This window comes from Oncorhynchus masou, chromosome 11, assembly GCF_036934945.1.
Source record: "Oncorhynchus masou masou isolate Uvic2021 chromosome 11, UVic_Omas_1.1, whole genome shotgun sequence".
NCBI lineage: Eukaryota > Metazoa > Chordata > Actinopteri > Salmoniformes > Salmonidae > Oncorhynchus > Oncorhynchus masou.
Genome location: NC_088222.1, coordinates 46,187,921 through 46,206,691, shown reverse-complemented (window position 1 = coordinate 46,206,691; position 18,771 = coordinate 46,187,921). Strand labels below are relative to the sequence as shown.

The 18,771-nt window shown below is 44.1% G+C and overlaps 1 protein-coding gene across 1 annotated transcript in view; it reads right to left on the bottom strand.

Moving 5' to 3' along the window:
• Nucleotides 1–5,726: 5,726 nt before the first annotated feature.
• LOC135548743 (sarcoplasmic/endoplasmic reticulum calcium ATPase 1-like) overlaps nt 5,727–18,771 on the bottom strand; it is a 71,320-nt gene continuing 58,275 nt past the window's right edge. The window contains exons 15-23 of the mRNA XM_064978635.1: nt 18,423–18,641; nt 17,734–18,069; nt 17,206–17,426; nt 16,891–17,093; nt 16,568–16,653; nt 15,456–15,589; nt 11,495–11,612; nt 11,273–11,390; nt 5,727–9,263 (exon numbers count right to left, since the gene is read on the bottom strand). Coding sequence (XP_064834707.1) covers nt 9,220–9,263; nt 11,273–11,390; nt 11,495–11,612; nt 15,456–15,589; nt 16,568–16,653; nt 16,891–17,093; nt 17,206–17,426; nt 17,734–18,069; nt 18,423–18,641 — 1,479 coding nt within the window. The 3' untranslated portion in view covers nt 5,727–9,219. The remainder of the gene's footprint in view (nt 9,264–11,272; nt 11,391–11,494; nt 11,613–15,455; nt 15,590–16,567; nt 16,654–16,890; nt 17,094–17,205; nt 17,427–17,733; nt 18,070–18,422; nt 18,642–18,771) is intronic.

Sequence of the window (18,771 nt, the reverse complement as noted above, 5' to 3'; positions counted from 1 at the left end):
AAGAGCACTTTTTGCCAGTCCTGTCTGGTCCAGCGATGGTGGGTTTGTGTTCATAGTCGACATTGTTGTCGGTGATGTCTGGTGAGGACAAGCCCTCAGTCCAGCCTCTCTCAGCCTATTTCGGGCTGTCTGAGCACTGATGGAGGGATTGTGAGTCCTGGTGTAACTCGGGCAGTAGTTGCCATCTTGTACCTGTCCCGGAAATACCGATCCTGTGCAGGTGTTACACGTGGTCTGCCACTGCGAGGACGATCAGCTGTCTGCCCTGTCTCCCTGTAGAGCTGTCTCACAGTACAGACATTGCAATTTAATGCCCTGGCCACATCTGCAGTCCTCATGCCTCCTTTTGCAGCATGCCTAAGGCATGTTCACACAGATGAGCAGGGACCCTGGGCATCTTTCTTTTGGTGTTTTTCAGAGTCAGTAGAAAGGTCTCTTTAGTGTGCTAAGTTTTCATAACTGTAACCTTAATTGCCTACCATCTGTAAGCTGTTAGTGTCTTAACAAACATTCCACAGGTGCATGTTCATTAATGGTTTATGGTTCATTGAACAAGCATGGGCAACAGTGTTTAAACCCTTTACAATTAAGCTCTGAAGTTATTAGGATTTTTACGAATTATCTTTGAAAAACAGGATCCTGAAAAAGGGACGTTTCTTTTTTTGCTGAGTTTATATAAAGAGTTCCCTGGAGTGCACAAAAAAAACAAATACAATTTTTCAAAATAATCCCTCAAATATGTTGTACAGTTTAATCGGGAATCATATTTAATTGGATCTGTAATTAAACAATACTTGCACAATATGAAATGTATTCTCATAAATAATAAGGTAAACAGTAGGACAAATGTTTAAACTGATGTCGTTTTCGATGCCTCAGCTGGGCAGATACGAGTGCACAGTTTCATATATTGTTATCACGTTCGTTGCGCAGCACTGTTAATGTGATAATGTCCCTGTCACTTTCATTCAAGGCAGAGGTGTGGACTCGAGTCACATGACTTGGACTCGAGTCAGACTCAAGTCACAAATATGATGACTTGCAACTCGTCTTTAACACCAATGACTCGTGACTTAAAGGACTCAAGTCCAAGTTGACTCGAACTGACTTGATACCCTCCCTAAACCCAAATATGAAATATTATGCTATTAAAAAAGTGTGCAGCGCATCAACTCTTCATTTAACAGATTGTTTGAATCGGACAGCAGCCAATCAAATTGTGCCAGCTGAGGAAAAAGTCGCACGTGGCTATGCAGAGGAATGTTGATGGGTGAATTCAGTCGTAGCCCTCGGAAAGATGATAACCAAAATTACTATTTTCGGATATGAAGACGACGCTGTCGTCAACAAAAAACGGATTGCAACTTGCAAAACATGCGGGAAGAAAATTACACGGAGGCGCAACAACTTCCAACTTGGTTCGACATTTGAAGCTGCACAAAGAACTGCATGTCGTGGCTAATATAGCCGACAGCTATATATAACTTTACTTGTGTAACCGGTGCTGTACTGCACCGCTGTAACTCTGTATTGTGTGTGGTTGATTGAGACTATAGACGTGGATTTTGGCGATCAGGTTGTTTTAATTAAGAAGAATTAACTCTGCATCTGCATCCAAAAGAAAATAGAACATTTGTAGAGTACATATGTTCTGCGACTCGTCGCCTCTTTCTCTCATAGTGCTTCAAAATGATTTTAAAATACAAAAATTAGTACAGCCTCTCCTTATTATGCATCAACACATAACATATTTTACATAGATAAAACCACATACCTACATACAAAAAGAAAATAAAACATTTGTAGAGCACATATTTTCTGCAAATCATCACCTCTTTCTACAACAGATGCACAATACAAGGGACTGGGATCATTTGAGGAGCTAGCCATCGTTCACACATACAACAGTCTGCTAATACCTTAGCTAGCTATTTAACACGCCCTGACCTTAGAGATCCTTTATCTTTTTGGTTAGGTCGGGGTGTGACTCGGGTGGGCATTCTAGTTTCTTTATTTCTAGGTTGGCCTGGTATGGTTCCCAATCAGAAGCAGCTGTCTATCGTTGTCTCTGATTGGGGATCATACTTAGGCAGCCTTTCCCCACCTGTTTGTGCATAGTTTCACGTTCGTTTGGTTCTTTATTCTTCTTTGCCGGTTTAGTAATAAAGATGAACCCAAACCACGCTGCATTTTGGTCCAATTCTTACAACAACGTTGGTGACACACATGTTGAATTCAGAATGTTAATATCATCCTAAAAAGTACAGTCACAAGTGCATCATCCACCATCCACTTATGAGTAACCTCTAAATATACAACATTATTCATGAACAAAACATATGACTTTGTGCTCAAAATAATCAAACTTTTCTGAAGAGGACAGAAAAAGAGCGCCTACCTCAGTGCATCAAAATGATTTAAGCAGTGGCACGCAGGGCAAAATGTACACACTCCCCTACTCCCAGGATGCAGGCATGCATAATATCAATCAACATGCCATATTAATATATGAACCTGGTGAAATTCACACAGTACTTTAACAACTATTACATTTGTATAGCATGTAGGCTAACGTAACATTAAGTCAATGAGCCTCCACACAGTCAGTCAGTGCGGGAACGTGATTATTGCACCCAAGATTGAGCTAAAATCCTTGTAGCCTAAATCCTGCCTGGTGTTACTGCTGTTCCTAAAACCATTGACATACGTTAGCCTACTGTAACCACACACACAGAGGTTGTGTGTTAAGGTTAGGCGATTGTGTACAAGCCTACATCGCTCGATTGCGGCTCATAGCGGATCTTTCTCATGGCTACCCATGTATTTCCACGGAAATATGTTTATTTGGAAAGTAATAAATATATTTTTTAAAGCATTCATGATTTGCGTAAATGTAGTATATAAACTATTACTCTTGTTAAAAATATGAAATGGTATTACACTTGGTGAAGAGTACATTATGACATTATGACTTGACTTACCTGCCTTGACTTGAGTGCTAAGACTTGAGACTTACTGGTGACTTGTAAAACAATGACTTGGTCCCACCTCTGAATCAGGGTAATTACAGCACCTGAAGGTGACAATCAAATGGGTGGGTATATAAAGGCATGCAATTACAATGCGTAATGACGCACAATGGCTGCTTTGGCACTGTTGGAAGATTTGGAGAATGGAAGAATTTGGAGAAAGCTCATTTCCAAGACCAACAAGATTTACTGGCCATTGATGATGAGTGGCTTATGAGCAGGTTCCGATTACCAAGAGCTGTTCTCTTGGATCTCTGTGCTATAGTGTTTCCAGCTTTACAGAGAAGCACACGCAGAAACCAAGCCGTGCCTGTCCCACGTCAGCTCCTTGGCATCCTCGTTAATAGCTGGGCACGCTCAGCTCCTGCTCAGCTGCAACACCACCAATGCCGCTGGAACACGCAGTGACTAACACGTGTGCCTTTCCAAATCATATCCAATCAATTGAATTTACCACAGGTGGACTCCAATCAAGTTGTATAAACATCAAGGATGATCAATGGAAACAGGATGCACCTGAGCTCAATTTAGTCTCAATGCTATTTTTAATACATTTGCTACAATAAAAAGTTAACTTCATCATTATGGGGTATTGTATGTAGATTGCTGAGTATTTTATTATTTAATGCATTTTAGAATAAGGCTGTAATGTAACACAATGTGAAAAAAGGTTAGGGGTCTGAATACATTCCAAAAGCGTGTTCAAATCAAATTGGTCACATACACATATTTAGCAGATGTTATTGCGGGTGTAGCGAAATGCTTGTTCCTTGCTCCAACAGTGCAGTAGTATCTAACAATTCACAACCATCTAAAAGTAAAATGGATTTAGGAAATATGAATATTAGGACAAGCAATGTCTGAGTGGCATTGACTAAAATACAGTAGAATACTGAGTACAGTACGTAAACATTTTAAAAGTGATTTGCGTTCCGTTTAAAGTAACCAGTGGTGCAGGGTTCAGTAACCGGGTGGTAGCCGGCGAGTGATGGCTATTTAACAGTCTGATGACCTTGAGATAGAAGCCGTTTTTCAGCCTCTTGGTCCCAGCTTTGATGCACCTGTACTGACCTCACCTTCTGGATGATAGCGGTATGACCGGGCCGTGGCGGTTGTTGTCCTTGATAATCTTTTTGGCCTTCCTGTGACATTGGGTGCTGTAGGTGTCCTGGAGGGCAGGCAGTGTGCCCCCGGTGATGCGTTGGGCAGACTGCACCACCGTCTGGAGATACAGTCCAACAGGATGCTTTCAGTTTCACATCTGTAAAAGTTTGAGAGGGTCTTTGGGGCCAGGCCAAATTTCTTCAGCCTCCTGAGGTTAAAGAGGCACTGTTGTACTTTCTTCACCACACTGTCTGTGTGGGTGGACCATTTCAGATTGTCAGTGATGTGTACGCAGAGAAACTTGAAGCTTTTCACCTTCACTTCAGTCCCGTCAATGTGAATAGGGGTGTGCTCTCTCTCTGTTTCCTGAAGTCCATGATCAGCTCCTTTGTTTTGTTGACATTAAGGGAGAGGTTATTTTCCTGGCACCACTGTGCCAGGACCCTCACCTCCTCCCTGTAACGGTGCCATCATTGTTAGTAATCAGGCCTACTACTGTTGTGTCGTCTGCAAATTTGATGATGTGCGTGGCCACGGAGCCATGGGTGAACAGGGAGTACAGGAGGGGGCTGAGCACGCACCCTTGTCGGTCCCCTGTGTTGAGGAGCAGGGTAGTTGAGGTGTTGTTTCCTACCTTCGCCACCTGTGGCCAATCAGGAAGTCCAGGATGCAGTTGCAAAGGCCGGGGTTCAGACCCAGCTCCCTGAGCTTAATGATGAGCTTCGAGGGTACTATGGTGTTGGAGGCTTAACTATAATCAATGAACAGCATTCTTACATAGGTATTCCTCTTGTCCAGATAGGATAGGGCAGTGTGCAGTGCGATGGCGATTGCATCATCTGTGGATCTATTGGGGTGGTATGCAAATTGAAGTTCCCACTATATGGCATGTTTTTGAGTCCATCTGTGTCCCTGAGTCATACAGGCTTAATTTCACACACTTCAGTCATGCTCACTGTAGGATAGGTGTGTTGCTACCATCTAATCTGGACCTCAGGAAGGGCTCAGGTAGTGACTCATCAACTTTATCCTCAATGTAACCCATTGGAGAAGGTCAGAGGGGGAGGGACCTCTGGCTTTCTCACCCAATGGCTTTTGAGCGGACACAAGGAGTATTCAATTTAGATTTTCCCTCATTCTCAGTCAGCATTATAACCACCTGATATGATCTGACAGTGTCCTGTCATCACTACTCATTATAATGGTTATTTTGTTGTGTAGCCTACTGATGTTTTGGCCTGGCCATCGAAGGTAAATTGATAATGGTAGTCAGTCTTCAGATGGGAAAAAAAATCATACAATATCACCCTCTGCTGGTAGGCTTCAATTTAGGCACATACAAACATAATAGCCTAAACTTCTACCCTCCAAGATATTGTATTAATAAATAATGATAGTATTAAGTAGATGCTTTTGTCCAAAGTGACTTAGACATGTGTGCAAACAGTTATGTCAAAGGTGGCACCAGCAGTATGCTCTACTGATTTGAGAAAGTGTACAGATCTGGTTTGTCCGTCCATCAAATTTAACAAGCAAACCCAACTCATCTGATCCAACATAATTTAAAAAAATGAAAGAAAGCAAACCTCTGAATAAATAACAAGATAAATAATATTTATTTCCATGTCTTTGTCATATATAAAAAATTGTGTCCACAATTAATATTAACAATGCAATAACGAGAATCCTTTATTTCTGTGTTGCGAGATTCAGGCTCCAGCAACCTGTGAATGTTTACCATTGGTTGACAGGGAGGAAGGTCCAACAGGAGCGGAGCCACCTCTAGATTGGCGACTACCTCACTGATAATACACACATGGGTGCTTATGTTTCTACAGCACACAATGCCAAACATTAGCCTGACAGAAACAGATCTGGGACTGCGGTTTGCCAACTCCTATGGCCGTGGTCAATTGGCAAGACGGTACAAACAGATCTGGGACCAGGCTATCCAAGCGTACCACGGTTAGGACCACCTTCCTAATGGTCTGACCCAAATGGCTAACATGCGGTCTCTGGAGCCTGCAGTCACACCAAGCCCTTCAATGTACACACAACTTCATTACCCAGGATTCATGACTGTTCATCGCACTGTCTAAACCAAACAATTCATTTTGAAATTCTCAACAATAATTCTCAAAACCATATTACCATTAGTGAAATAAATTTCATCATTATCATAATTATTTCTCTCATCATAACCATGATTCTTGTTGTTTATTTTACACATTGTAATTTCTTTCCCTAAAGTATGACACAAAACCCCAGCAACCGTGAAAACAAACAGTAACGATGAATAAACAACCTTTTTCTAGTCTACAAAAAAAATGTAGATCATTAGATGCCAAGATGTGCTCAAAGAAAATATGTAATGGTTTATCGCAGTTGGTTCTCTTGCTGTTAAGTAGGTTTCATTGATGCCATGTAAGTTATCAAAAGGTCTAATATACTGTATAGAATATTAATTACAGTAACAAGGTATCCATGCAATCTTTTTTCTTTTTTCCTTTACAGAGTTCAAGGATTCAGTAGTAAATAACAAGGTACTGTACAAACCCACATCACTGCTGGACAGCCTGAGTGCCAGCATGCTATATCGCCATCATGATCTGAGGCTGAGGACCAGCTAGGAAGCACACCGGGGGTCCTGAAGCCTTCTGCCACTGTTAGGCTATAGAACAGGTAGGGAGCTACTGTATTGGCCTGGTAGTAATCTCCGAATCAAAAGTTGTGCTGGTTAGCTAACAAGAGTACCATGGTAGATATTCATTAAAGAGCAATAGAAAGACCAAGATCTCTCCTTTCTGTCAAGGTGTTAGGTCAGTGGTTCGAGATAGCTGGTCGTCCAATGTTTACCTTAAGTGCCAGTCACAACTGTTTGCATATCACAACTACAGTATATGCAGTTCCTTGATGAAAATCAAAGTGGACTTTGGTCATACTGCTTTGGTGCTCTCACCCAAGCAGTCTTAGAAAGTGTCAGAAGGCTTAACAAGCTCATAACACTACTAGACCCAATCCCAAAATCGACCCCTATGCCCTACACATTTGTGGAGATCTGACTGGATGACAGGTGTAAGCAATATGGTAATAGCTCCACCTTGCCCTCTGATAGGCTAGGTGGAAGTTTCACCACATTGCTTATATCAATCCAATCCCTCAGATCTGTGCTTAGAGGTCAATTTGTGATTGAGCCCTAGTGTTTCTGCTTCCCTCCAGCTAATCCACTGGCCCCAGCCCGCAGAGCACAATGGCTCCACAGCAAACCCCAAAAACAAGAGCTAAAGCAACAATCCAAAATTCATTCATTCAGTCAAATACATTATTATTACTCGTTAAAAACAATAGCCAATAGTTAACCTGTAATGCAAAGAGCACTGGCGGTAGCGTGGAGAGCCCAGGGAGCAGCACAACAATAAGGGGAAATAGCTTGTATTAAGCTTGTCTAACTGGACATGCACTATTGATAGTGATGGTGTGTTATTATTATTATTCAATAAGATGAAAACTAAGTAACAAGGGATGAAATGATCTTACTGCACAGAACTAAAAGGGCTAGAGAGGGTTCACGTGGTAAACCAGGGTTCGTGGGAGTGGCCTGGGAGTAGAGTGGGAAGGTATGGGAAATAGGCTGGCACAAAAATACATTCATTATTTGACCCTACTAGGTCCAAGTCGACATACAGCATGTTGGGAGTGTTAACGTCTTGATTTGATTGATATGTGCTGGGAGAGACAAAGGTTTCCGACTGATGAAGTCTGGCCAATTTAGCTGCCTTGCAAATTCTCCTCCTCACCCTCCTAAGCATCCTTTCCAAAGTATAAGTATATTTTGTGTATCTACTCTGTGGTAGTAGTACTCCGCAACTACAGTTGTGATTTAGGAACAGAGTTCTTGTGGAGGCGAGGGATGCGCAACACTGAAGGTTGATTGTGAGGCTGGATGGGTTTATCAGAATAGTCTGGGCAAAGTGGGTGTAGTCATCATTTCACATTTCATCTTGGTTGCCATGTCTCTGGACTGACTCCGGCTCCCCAGTAAGAACTAAAGAAAGCGGCAAAGCAGCAAAAAGCTATTCACACATTCAGGACAGAGAGGCACACGCCTCCGCACACCACACTGCACTGCACCGCCCAAGCCCGGATGAGTCAGAACCCAGGGCCAACGCTGCCTACCTGCTTCCTAAACAGAGAATGAAAGAGCGAGAGAGCAAGAAGAGAAAGGTCGATGGGAGAGAGGAAAGCTAAAGAGCAGAAATCAGCTCAATATACAGCAAACAGAGGTCCATGTGGAGAGAAAGGGAAGGAGAGGAACGTGGTGGTATACTGTAGCCAGAGGCGCATGTAGTTGTGATGCGATGGTCTGATGGCCACTACCATGAGCCAGACAGTGGTCCAGACAACTTCCCCAACATTGTGGATCTGGATGACAGAAGCCTTGGCAGAGAGGGTTTCCTAAGGGGTGGGATGGACACATGGGTACTGGGCAGCACCTTAGGCCAAGCAATGTGGTTCCTCTAGCTGTTACTAGCATCTTCACCTCCAGTTAGCATGCCAGGCTCTTTGTCTGTTGTTGGTACCATCAAGACTATGTAGTCTCTGCCAGGGTATACCCCTCGCTCTCTATGCTGCACCAGCTCCCTCTCCCCGCAGACACACAACAATCCCCCAGCTGATTGACCCCTCTCCTCCAAAACCTCTCCCTCTCTCCCCCCACGGTCCACCTATTGCATGTTACTGTACAGAGTCAAAAGCGATGAGCTGAAAGTTTTAAAAAGCAACAGGAGTCCTGGATGTGTTTTGCAGTTTGTCGTCACGCTTTCCTGGACCTACGTGAACATGGGCATGCATTCGTTCGTTGGTACATATACAAACACACCAACTCGTTCATTCACTCTCACACATGTACACCATCGCACGCTCGCATACAAACACATGCGCACACACTCGCACAGATGTACTCTCGGTCTCATGCATGCCCTGCTCGTTTTCTAGTGGAGGTTGAGCATGCAGGACTGGGGGGAATGAGGGAATAGAGGAGAGGGGCATTTATTTAAAAAGGTGTGTGTGGGGTGGTGTGGGGGTCTTAATATTTCAGCTGCCTCTTCCTGTACTTCTTGTCCTCGTTGTCTATTGGGGAGAAAAACAAAACGTTTTAACATTGACGTCTACATGCATAGAGCTTAACCATGAGGCATAAAAAGTCATTCATGAGAAGGGTAAACTGAAAAGTCCAAATCTAGCACATTTTAGCTACAATATACAGGTTTCAAACAGGTGCAAGGAGGAGGCAGGGGAGAGATGTGAGAAAAGGAAAGAAACCATGAGAAAAACCCAAATTATAAAGTACCTTTTACAGAAGGCGAGAGGAGACAAAGTTTAGGCTGAATAAGGAATGCAGAAAAAGAGAGGAATGTCACTTTTGGGGGGTTTCCAAAGCAAGCTCCAGAAGAAATGCTATCCCTAACCCATTTTCTTACCAAAGTCAATCAGAAATCTCTAGGGGAAACCAAACAGAGTCACATGTAGCACATTCAGAAAGAATTCAGACCCCTTGACTTTTTCCACATTTTGTTACGTTACAGGCTTATTCTAAAATGTATTAAAATAGTTTTTTTCCCTCATCAATTTACACACAATACCCCATCGTGACAAAGCAAGAACCAGTATTTATACATTTTAGCAAATTTAAACAAAATACAAAAATCTGAAATATCACATAAGTATTCAAACCCTTTACTCAGAACTTTGTTTGAAGCACCTTTGGCAGCGATTACAGCCTCGAGCCTTCTTGGGTATAACGCTTGGCACACCTGTATTTGGGGAGTTTCTCCCATTCTTCTCTGCAGATCCTCTCAAGCGCTGTTAGCTTGGGTGGGGAGCATCACTGCACATTTTCAGGTCTCTCCAGAGATGTTTGATCGGGTTCATGTCCAGGCTCTGGCTGGGCCACTCAAGGACATTCAGTGACTTGTCCCGAAGCCACTCCTGCGTTGCCTTGGCTGTGTGTGTAGGGTCATTGTCCTGTTAGAAGGTAAAGCTTTGCCCCAGTCTGAGGTTCTGAGCGCTTTGGAGCAGGTTTTTTCATCAAGGATCTCTCTAATTTGCTCCATTCCGCTTTCCCTTGATCCTGACCAGTCTCCCAGTTCCTGCCACTGAAAAACATCCCCACAACAGAATGCTGCCACCACCATGCTTCACCGTAGGGATGGTGCCAGGTTTCCTCTAGACGGGACACTTGGCATTCAGGCCAAAGAGTTCAATCTTGGTTTCATCAGACCAGAGAATCTTGTTTCTCATGGTCTGGGAGTCTAAGTGCCTTTTGGCAAACTCCAAGCGTACTGTCAGGTGCCTTTCACTGAGGAGTGGCTTCCATCTGGCCACAATACCATCAAAGTCCTGATTGGTGGAGTGCTGCAGAGATGATTGTCCTTCCGGAAGGTTCTCCCATCTCCACAGAAGAACTGTCAGTGACCATCGGGTTCTTGGTCACCTCCCTGACCAAGGCTCTTCTCCCTCGATTGCTCAGCTTGGCCGGGCGGCCAGCTCTAGGAAATGTCTTGGTGGTTCCAAACTTCTTCCATTTAAGAGTGATGGAGGCCACTGTGTTCTTGGACCTTTAACACTGCAAATAAATGTTGGTACCTTTCCCCAGATCTGTGCCTCGACACAATCCCATCTCAGGCTTCTATGGACAATTCTTTCGACCTCATGGCTTGATTTTTGCTCTGACATGCACTGTCAACTGTGGAAGAGTATATAGACAGGTGTGTGCCTTTCTAAATCATGTCCAATCAATTGAATTTACCACAGGTGGACTCCAATCAAGTTGTAGAAACATCAAGGATTATAAATGGAAACAGGATGCATCTGAGCTCAATTTCAAGTCTCATAGCAAAGGGTGTGAATATTTTTGTAAATAATGTTTTTTATTTTTTATTTGCTAAAATTTATAAAAACCTGTTTTCGCTTTATCATTATAGGGTAATGTGTGTAGATTGAGGAATTTATTTGATCCATTTTAGAATAAGGCTGTAACGTAACACAATGTGGAAAAAGTCAAGGGATCGGAAAACTTTCCGAATGCACTGTATTTCCTGTTTTTGAACAGGAAGCTACTTTTAGAAACTGAGTCATACCGTCTAAGTGATTGCGGGAGATGTACTTGAGGGCCTCATCCAATAGGATGACGGGGATGGAGATCTTTAGGACCACAATCCACTGGCACCAGGACAGAGGGGTCACTTGGAAGATCAGCTGGAGAGCAGAGAAAAGAGGTAGACCAGGTCAGAGAGAGGGATACACTAGAAAGCAAACTATTGCTGACGGACAGACAGAACCTATGTATATGCTGTACTCACAGGCAGGGGCTCGACGTAGAGGATGAGGAAGTGGAGGGACAGGGAGAGGACTATGGCCCCCAGCAACCAGAAGTTCACCCAGGGAGGCATCCTGATCAGGGACTGGTTCTCAGACAGACTAGAGTCAGGGGGAGAAGCCACATTAGAAAAAAATACACAAAATCTGTAATTACTGTATTCATAGACAAGACAACTACTGGACCCAAAACATGGTCTACAGGACAATTATTACGATGCAGATGTATGAGGTCTGGGCCCGTATCCACAAAGCGTCTCAGAGTAGGTGTGCTGATTTAGGATATAATAGCGTATTCATTATGATCTGAAAGGTGAAACTGATCCAATTTACAATTGGCTCATTCATCCCCCTCCTCTCCCCTGTAACTATTCCCCAGGTCGTTGCTGCAAATTAGAACTTGTTCTCAGTCAACTTACCTGGTAAAATAATGGATAAATAAAAATAAAAATCCTAGATCAACACTCCAACTCAGCGTCTTTGTGGGTAAAGTCCCTGATTTACTACAGTAGTCTATCCTCAAATGACTGGCCTAATAAAACTAATACAACAACTCTCAGAATCAGGGTGACATAGCAGAAGGCCAAAACATGAATGGAAAGTATTCAGAGCACTGGACTTATTCCACATTTTGTTACGTTACAGCCTTATTCTAAGATGTATTTTTTCCTCAAATCTACACACAATACCCAATAATGACAAAGCGAAAACAGGTTTTTAGAATGTTTTGCACATTTATTAAAAATAACCTTACTTAAGTCCTCCGACCCTTTGCTATGAGACTCGAAATTGAGCTCAGGTGCATTATGTTTCCATTGACTATCCTTGAGATGGTTCTACAACGTGATAAGAGTCCACCTGTGGTAAATTCAAATGATTGGACATGATTTGGAAAGGCACACACACCTGTCAACACAAGGTCCCACATTTGACAGTGCATGTCAGAGAAAAAAAATCAAGCCATGAGGTCTAAGGAATTGTCCGTAGCGCTACGAGACAGGATTGTGTCAAGGCACAGATCTGGGGAAGGGTACCAAAATATTTCTGCAACATTGAAGGTCCAAGAACAGTGGCCTCCATCACTCTTAAATGAAAGAAGTTTGGAACCACCAAGACATTTCCTAGAGCTGGCCGCCCGGCCAAGCTGAGCAATCGAGGGAGAAGGGCCTTGGTCAGGGAGGTGACCAAGAATCCGATGTTCACTCTGACAGAGCTCTGGAGTTCCTTTGTGGAGGTGAGAGAAACTTCCAGAAGGACAATCATCTCTGCAGCACTCCACCAATCAGGCCTTTATGGTAGAGTGGCCAGACTGTAGTCACTCTTCAGTAAAAGGCACATGACAGCGTGCTTGGAATTTGCCAAAAGGCACCTAAAGGACTCTGACCATGAGAAACAAGATTCTCTGGTCTGACTGCCAAGCGTCACATCTGGAGGAAACCTGTCACCATCCCTACGGTGAAGCATGGGGGTGGCAGCATCATGCTGTGGAGATGTTTTTCAGCGGCAGGGACTGGGAGACTAGTCAGGATCGAGGGAAAGATGAACGGACTAAAGTACAGAGAGATCCTTGATGAAAACCTGCTCCAGAGAGCTCAGGACCTCAGACTGGCGTGAAGGTTCACCTTCCAACAGGATGACAACCCTAAGCACACAGGCAAAACAACGCAGGACAATGGCTTCGGGACAAGTCTCTGAACATCCTTGTGTGGCCCAGCCAGAGCCCGGACTTGAACCCGATCAAACATCTCTGCAGAGACCTGAAAATAGCTGTGCAGCGACACTCCCCATCCAACCTGACACAGATGAGAGGATCTACAGAGAAGAATGGGAGAAGCTCCCCAAATAGAGGTGTGGCAAGCTTGTAGCGTCATACCCACGAAGTCTCGAGGCTATAATCGCTGCCAAAGGTACTAAAACAAAATACTGAGTAAAAGGTCTGAATACTTTCTGAAAATCCCCAAAATGTGTTTTTGCTTTGTCATTATGGGGTATGGTGTATAGATTGATGAGGGGAAAAAAAATGTAATCCATTTTAGAATAAGGCTGTAACGTAACAAAACGTGACATTTTCTGGATTGACTGACATTCATGTCTTGAAGTAATGATGGACTGTCATTTCTCTTTGCTTATTTGAGCTGATCTTGCCTTAATATGGACTTGCTCTTTTACCAAATAGGGCTATCTTCTGTATACCACCCTTACCACAAAACAACTGATTGGCCCTAATGCATTAAGGAAAGCAATTCCACAAATTAACTTTTAACAAGGCACATCTTAATACTTTGTAGCGTCAACTTTTGCTGCGATTACAGCTGTAAGTCGCTTGGGGTATGTCTTTCAGTTTTGCACATCGAGAGACTGACATTTTTTCCCATTCCTCCTTGCAAAACAGCTCGAGCTCAGTGAGGTTGGATGGAGAGCATTTGTGAACAGCAGTTTTCAGTTCTTTCCACAGATTCTCGATTGGATTCAGGTCTGGACTTTGACTTGGCCATTCTAACACCTGGATATGTTTATTTTTGAACCATTCCATTGTAGATTTTGCTTTATGTTTTGGATCATTGTCTTGTTGGAAGACAAATCTCCATCCCAGTTTCAGGTCTTTTGCAGACTCCATCAGGTTTTCTTCCAGAATGGTCCTGTATTTGGCTCCATCCATCTTCCCATCAATTTTAACCATCTTCCCTGTCCCTGCTGAAGAAAAGCAGGCCCAAACCATGATGCTGCCACCACCATGTTTAACAGTGAGGATGGTGTGGTCAGGGTGATGAGCTGTGTTGCTTTTACACCAAACATAACGTTTTGCATTGTTGTCAAAAAGTTCAATTTTGGTTTCATCTGACCAGAGCACCTTCTTCCACATGTTTGGTATGTCTCCCAGGTGGCTTGTGGCAAACTTTAAATGACACTTTTTATGGATATCTTTAAGAAATGGCTTTCTTCTTGCCACTCTTCCATAAAGGCCAGATTTGTGCAATATACGACTGATTGTTGTCCTATGGACAGAGTCTCCCACCTCAGCTGTAGATCTCTGCAGTTCATCCAGAGTGATCATGGGCCTCTTGGCTGCATCTCTGATCAGTCTTCTCCTTGTATGAGCTGAAAGTTTAGAAGGACGGCCAGGTCTTGGTAGATTTGCAGTGGTCTGATACTCCTTCCATTTCAATATTATCGCTTGCACAGTGCTCCTTGGGATGTTTAAAGCTTGGGAAATCTTTTTGTATCCAAATCCGGCTTTAAACTTCTTCACAACAGTATCTCGGACCTGCCTGGTGTGTTCCTTGTTCTTCATGATGCTCTCTGCGCTTTTAACGGACCTCTGAGACTATCACAGTGCAGGTGCATTTATACGGAGACTTGATTACACACAGGTGGATTGTATTTATCATCATTAGTCATTTAGGTCAACATTGGATCATTCAGAGATCCTCACTGAACTTCTGGAGAGAGTTTGCTGCACTGAAAGTAAATGGGCTGAATAATTTTGCACGCCCAATTTTTCAGTTTTTGATTTGTTAAAAAAGTTTGAAATATCCAATAAATGTCGTTCCACTTCATGATTGTGTCCCACTTGTTGTTGATTCTTCACACAAAAAATACAGTTTTATATCTTTATGTTTGAAGCCTGAAATGTGGCAAAAGGTCGCAAAGTTCAAGGGGGCCGAATACTTTCGCAAGGCACCATCCATCCATCCATCCATCCATCCATCCATCCATCCATACATACATCATTTAGCAGATGATTTTATCCAAAAAGACTGACTGTCATGCGTACATACATTTAATGTACGTGTAGTCCCGGGAATTGAACCAACTATCCTGGCGCTGCAAGTGCCATGCTCCATCAACTGTGCTACAGAGGACCACCAGATATGGACCAAAATATATTCATGTATAATCATATAGTTCTGTTGCCCTCCCAAGTACAACATGCTGCTGACTGACCTGTTGAGGGAGTTGAACATCTCTATGGTGACCAGCACAGAGAGGGCCATGGTGGTAGGGTAGCGGGACTCAAACACCTCACAGTTGATACCCTGGAACATGGGGTTGTCCTCCGAGCACTGCATAAAGTGTCTCTGTGAAGAGAGGACAGAAGTTAGGTAAGCAGGTTTCACAGCATATAACCAACATGGGGTTGACCTGCATACACTGATTGGGTCTCTGTGGAGAGGTAAAGGAGAGTGGTGAGGTAGGCTTTACAACGGAATAAAATAGCACCATGGAATGGGCTTTGTGTTGCACTATTCAACTTAATTCTCTTCCATTCCATCTAGATACAGTCATTGCACATTGGAGTATTATTCCAAAGTTTCTTACACGGCATTAGATGAACATGACTGACTTCAAGCAAGTCAACGACCAGAACACTCGAAGCACTGTGCGCACTTGTGCACAGGAAGTGACCTAACCTTGCGACCTGCTGTGTTGGGTCCCAGATTTGATCTGATACTGCAGCAGCTGCAGGAAACCCTTGACTCAGCTCCTCCTCTGTTCCCCCTTTCCTTCTGTGACATTTTCCCTTCTGGGGACCCTTGGACTCAGTTCACTCTTCCCTCCCTCCTCTGTTCCCTCTCTTTCTCTAACATTCCTATTTCCCTCAGACCACATGTGTCTTATTCTCCACCAGTGAACTCTATTTTCTCTGAATTCTATTTCTGTCTCTTTGTATGATCCCAGAGATTGTCGTCATGGCAAATAGCTGATGGGGTAATGGGGGTTAACCATAAGAACAACCAAATATAGCCCAGAACTGTACTAAGTGATTAAGCACCATCCTCTGGGGATGGATGCTATTGAAAACACATAAACAAGAGGTGTTTGAAAAGTTACTGGTTTTCCTGAGAAGAATATCCATTTCTAGAGGCAGCAGAGAAAAGGGGTTGACCTAGGTTCTATTTATTAGGACACACTGTAGCAAAAATGGTTTTTAATTAACTGGTTTTTAATTAATGTTCAAGCAGTTCCTCCTTGTTTCAGTCGGTTTTCTTCCACCCGGTGGCTAATGAATAGGACCTGAATGAAGTCATTGCAATGGTGTGTTTGTTTCCACTCACCAGCTGGTAGAAGGTCACATTAGGGCCTTCCTCATCAAACAGGTACCACCAGGTGGCAGCACCCACCGTGCCCAGACCAACATACCCTGCAGGAACACACAGAGACAGTCAGGCAAGAAGTCAGAATCCAAGCAACCGTGAGAGCCAGGTCGATCACATTTTAACCCCCCATGTTAGGAATGAAAATCACATTAGGGTAGTCTCCAACTAGCTAGCGTGACACTTTGATTATGACTTGCGAGGCTACATGAGAGATAAAAAGAATGAATGAGCAACTCTTGTTGTATTATAACCAGTGTCCAGTAGACCAGACAGTGTTTCACCTCCAATTGCCAGATATCTGAAGAACAGCCATCCAGAGATGAGGGGCTCCTTGGGGTTGCGGGGTGGTTTGTCCATGATGTCCAGGTCTGGGGGGTTGAAACCCAGGGCAGTCGCAGGGAGACCATCTGTCACCAAGTTGACCCACAGCAACTGTACCGGGATCAGAGCCTCAGGCAGACCCAAGATGGCAGTCAGGAAGATGCTTCAGACAGAGATAGTGAACACACAGCAGAAATACAAAGAAGACAACGAGTCAGCATTCTTGACATAGGAAAATGTGTGATTTTGTGTGCAGTGCATGCATCTCTGCATACCAGACGACCTCGCCGACGTTTGAGGAGATGAGGTATCGTATGAACTGTTTCATGTTGTTGTAGATGGCCCTGCCCTCCTCCACAGCCGCCACTATGGTAGAGAAGTTATCATCAGACAGAACCATCTCAGAGGCTGACTTAGCCACAGCCGTGCCCGAGCCCATGGCAATGCCAATCTCTGCCTTCTTCAGGGCTGGCGCATCGTTCACCCCATCACCAGTCTGTGGAGGAAAGCAAAAGTATTTCATTATTTAATAGGGTGTTATACAGACATGCAATGGGAAAACTTGATAGTTCACAGAACTCTTCATTGTCAAGCCAAGTCAGAATAGATTGGCCCATAAGTGAGTTATTATACAGAATTAGATCTAACATTTGATCTATGTATTCATTGATTTATTTGCACACAAATGAAGTAAAGTCAACATCAATCAAGATCTAGTCAAAATTATACTGAAATGAGGCACTGAGCTCCCAGGCAGTTGAATGAGACAAATAAGTGGAGCTGTGCATTAACCCTCTCCTTACCATGGCAGTGATCTCGTCAAACGACTGCAGGTAGCCCACGATCTTAGACTTGTGGGCTGGCTCCACACGGGCAAAGCACCGTGCCCGCTTTACAGCGTCTCTCTGGGACTCTATGGGTAGGTCGTCAAACTCCCTGCCGGTATAGGCCTTGCCCACCACATCCTCATCCTCGCCGAAGATACCGATGCGTCGGCAGATGGCCACAGCCGTGCCCTTGTTGTCCCCGGTGATCATGATGACACGGATGCCCGCCTCGGCGCAGAGCTGGATGGCGCCAATCACCTCCTTCCTGGGCGGGTCCAGCATGCCCACGCAGCCAACGAATGTTAGGCCCGTCTGGAGAGGATGCAGAGAAAAGAGGAGGAGAAGAGGGGTAGGAGGCAGGTAGAGGATGAGGGAATGTCGAAGACAGAATGTGAGCACCAGATAGATGAATGAGCAGCACCCAGTCAGGCATCAGAATACAACCTGGATGTAGCTCAAGCTAAAGGGTGTCAGAGTAGGGGGAGCGCACCACATAAATACAATGATAATGATCATAATTTGTAAGGTGGATGATCTCTCCTTACATAGGACAGGTCTATAAAAACAAAACAAATAACTCTCCCTGCCCAGTTCTGTCCATGCCCGTCTCTGACATAGTGTTCGTAGGTTTCTGTGTGCTAAGGTTTTCCATCTCTCTCTTGTACCTCATACTCAGCGAACTTAGTGGCGTTCTCCAGATCCATGTCTTCCCGTTTTGGTGGTAAATCCCGTGTGGCCATGCCCAGGCATCTCAGTGTGTCCCTGCCGGTGCCCCAGTCCCTGATCAGGGAGGTCAGCTGCTCTCTCAGGGGCATGGTCAGCGCCACCTTCCCTGTGCCAACACGCAGGTACTGGCAACGCTCCATCACACTCTCTGGGGCACCCTGTGAGATTGGAGTGGAGAGGTGTGTGTGTGTGTGTGTGTGTGTGTGTGTGTAGGGAGAGGGTGGGTGTACAGGGGTCAAAGGACAAACAAGGATAAAAAAAAAATGACAGCAAAACAACTTGGACATC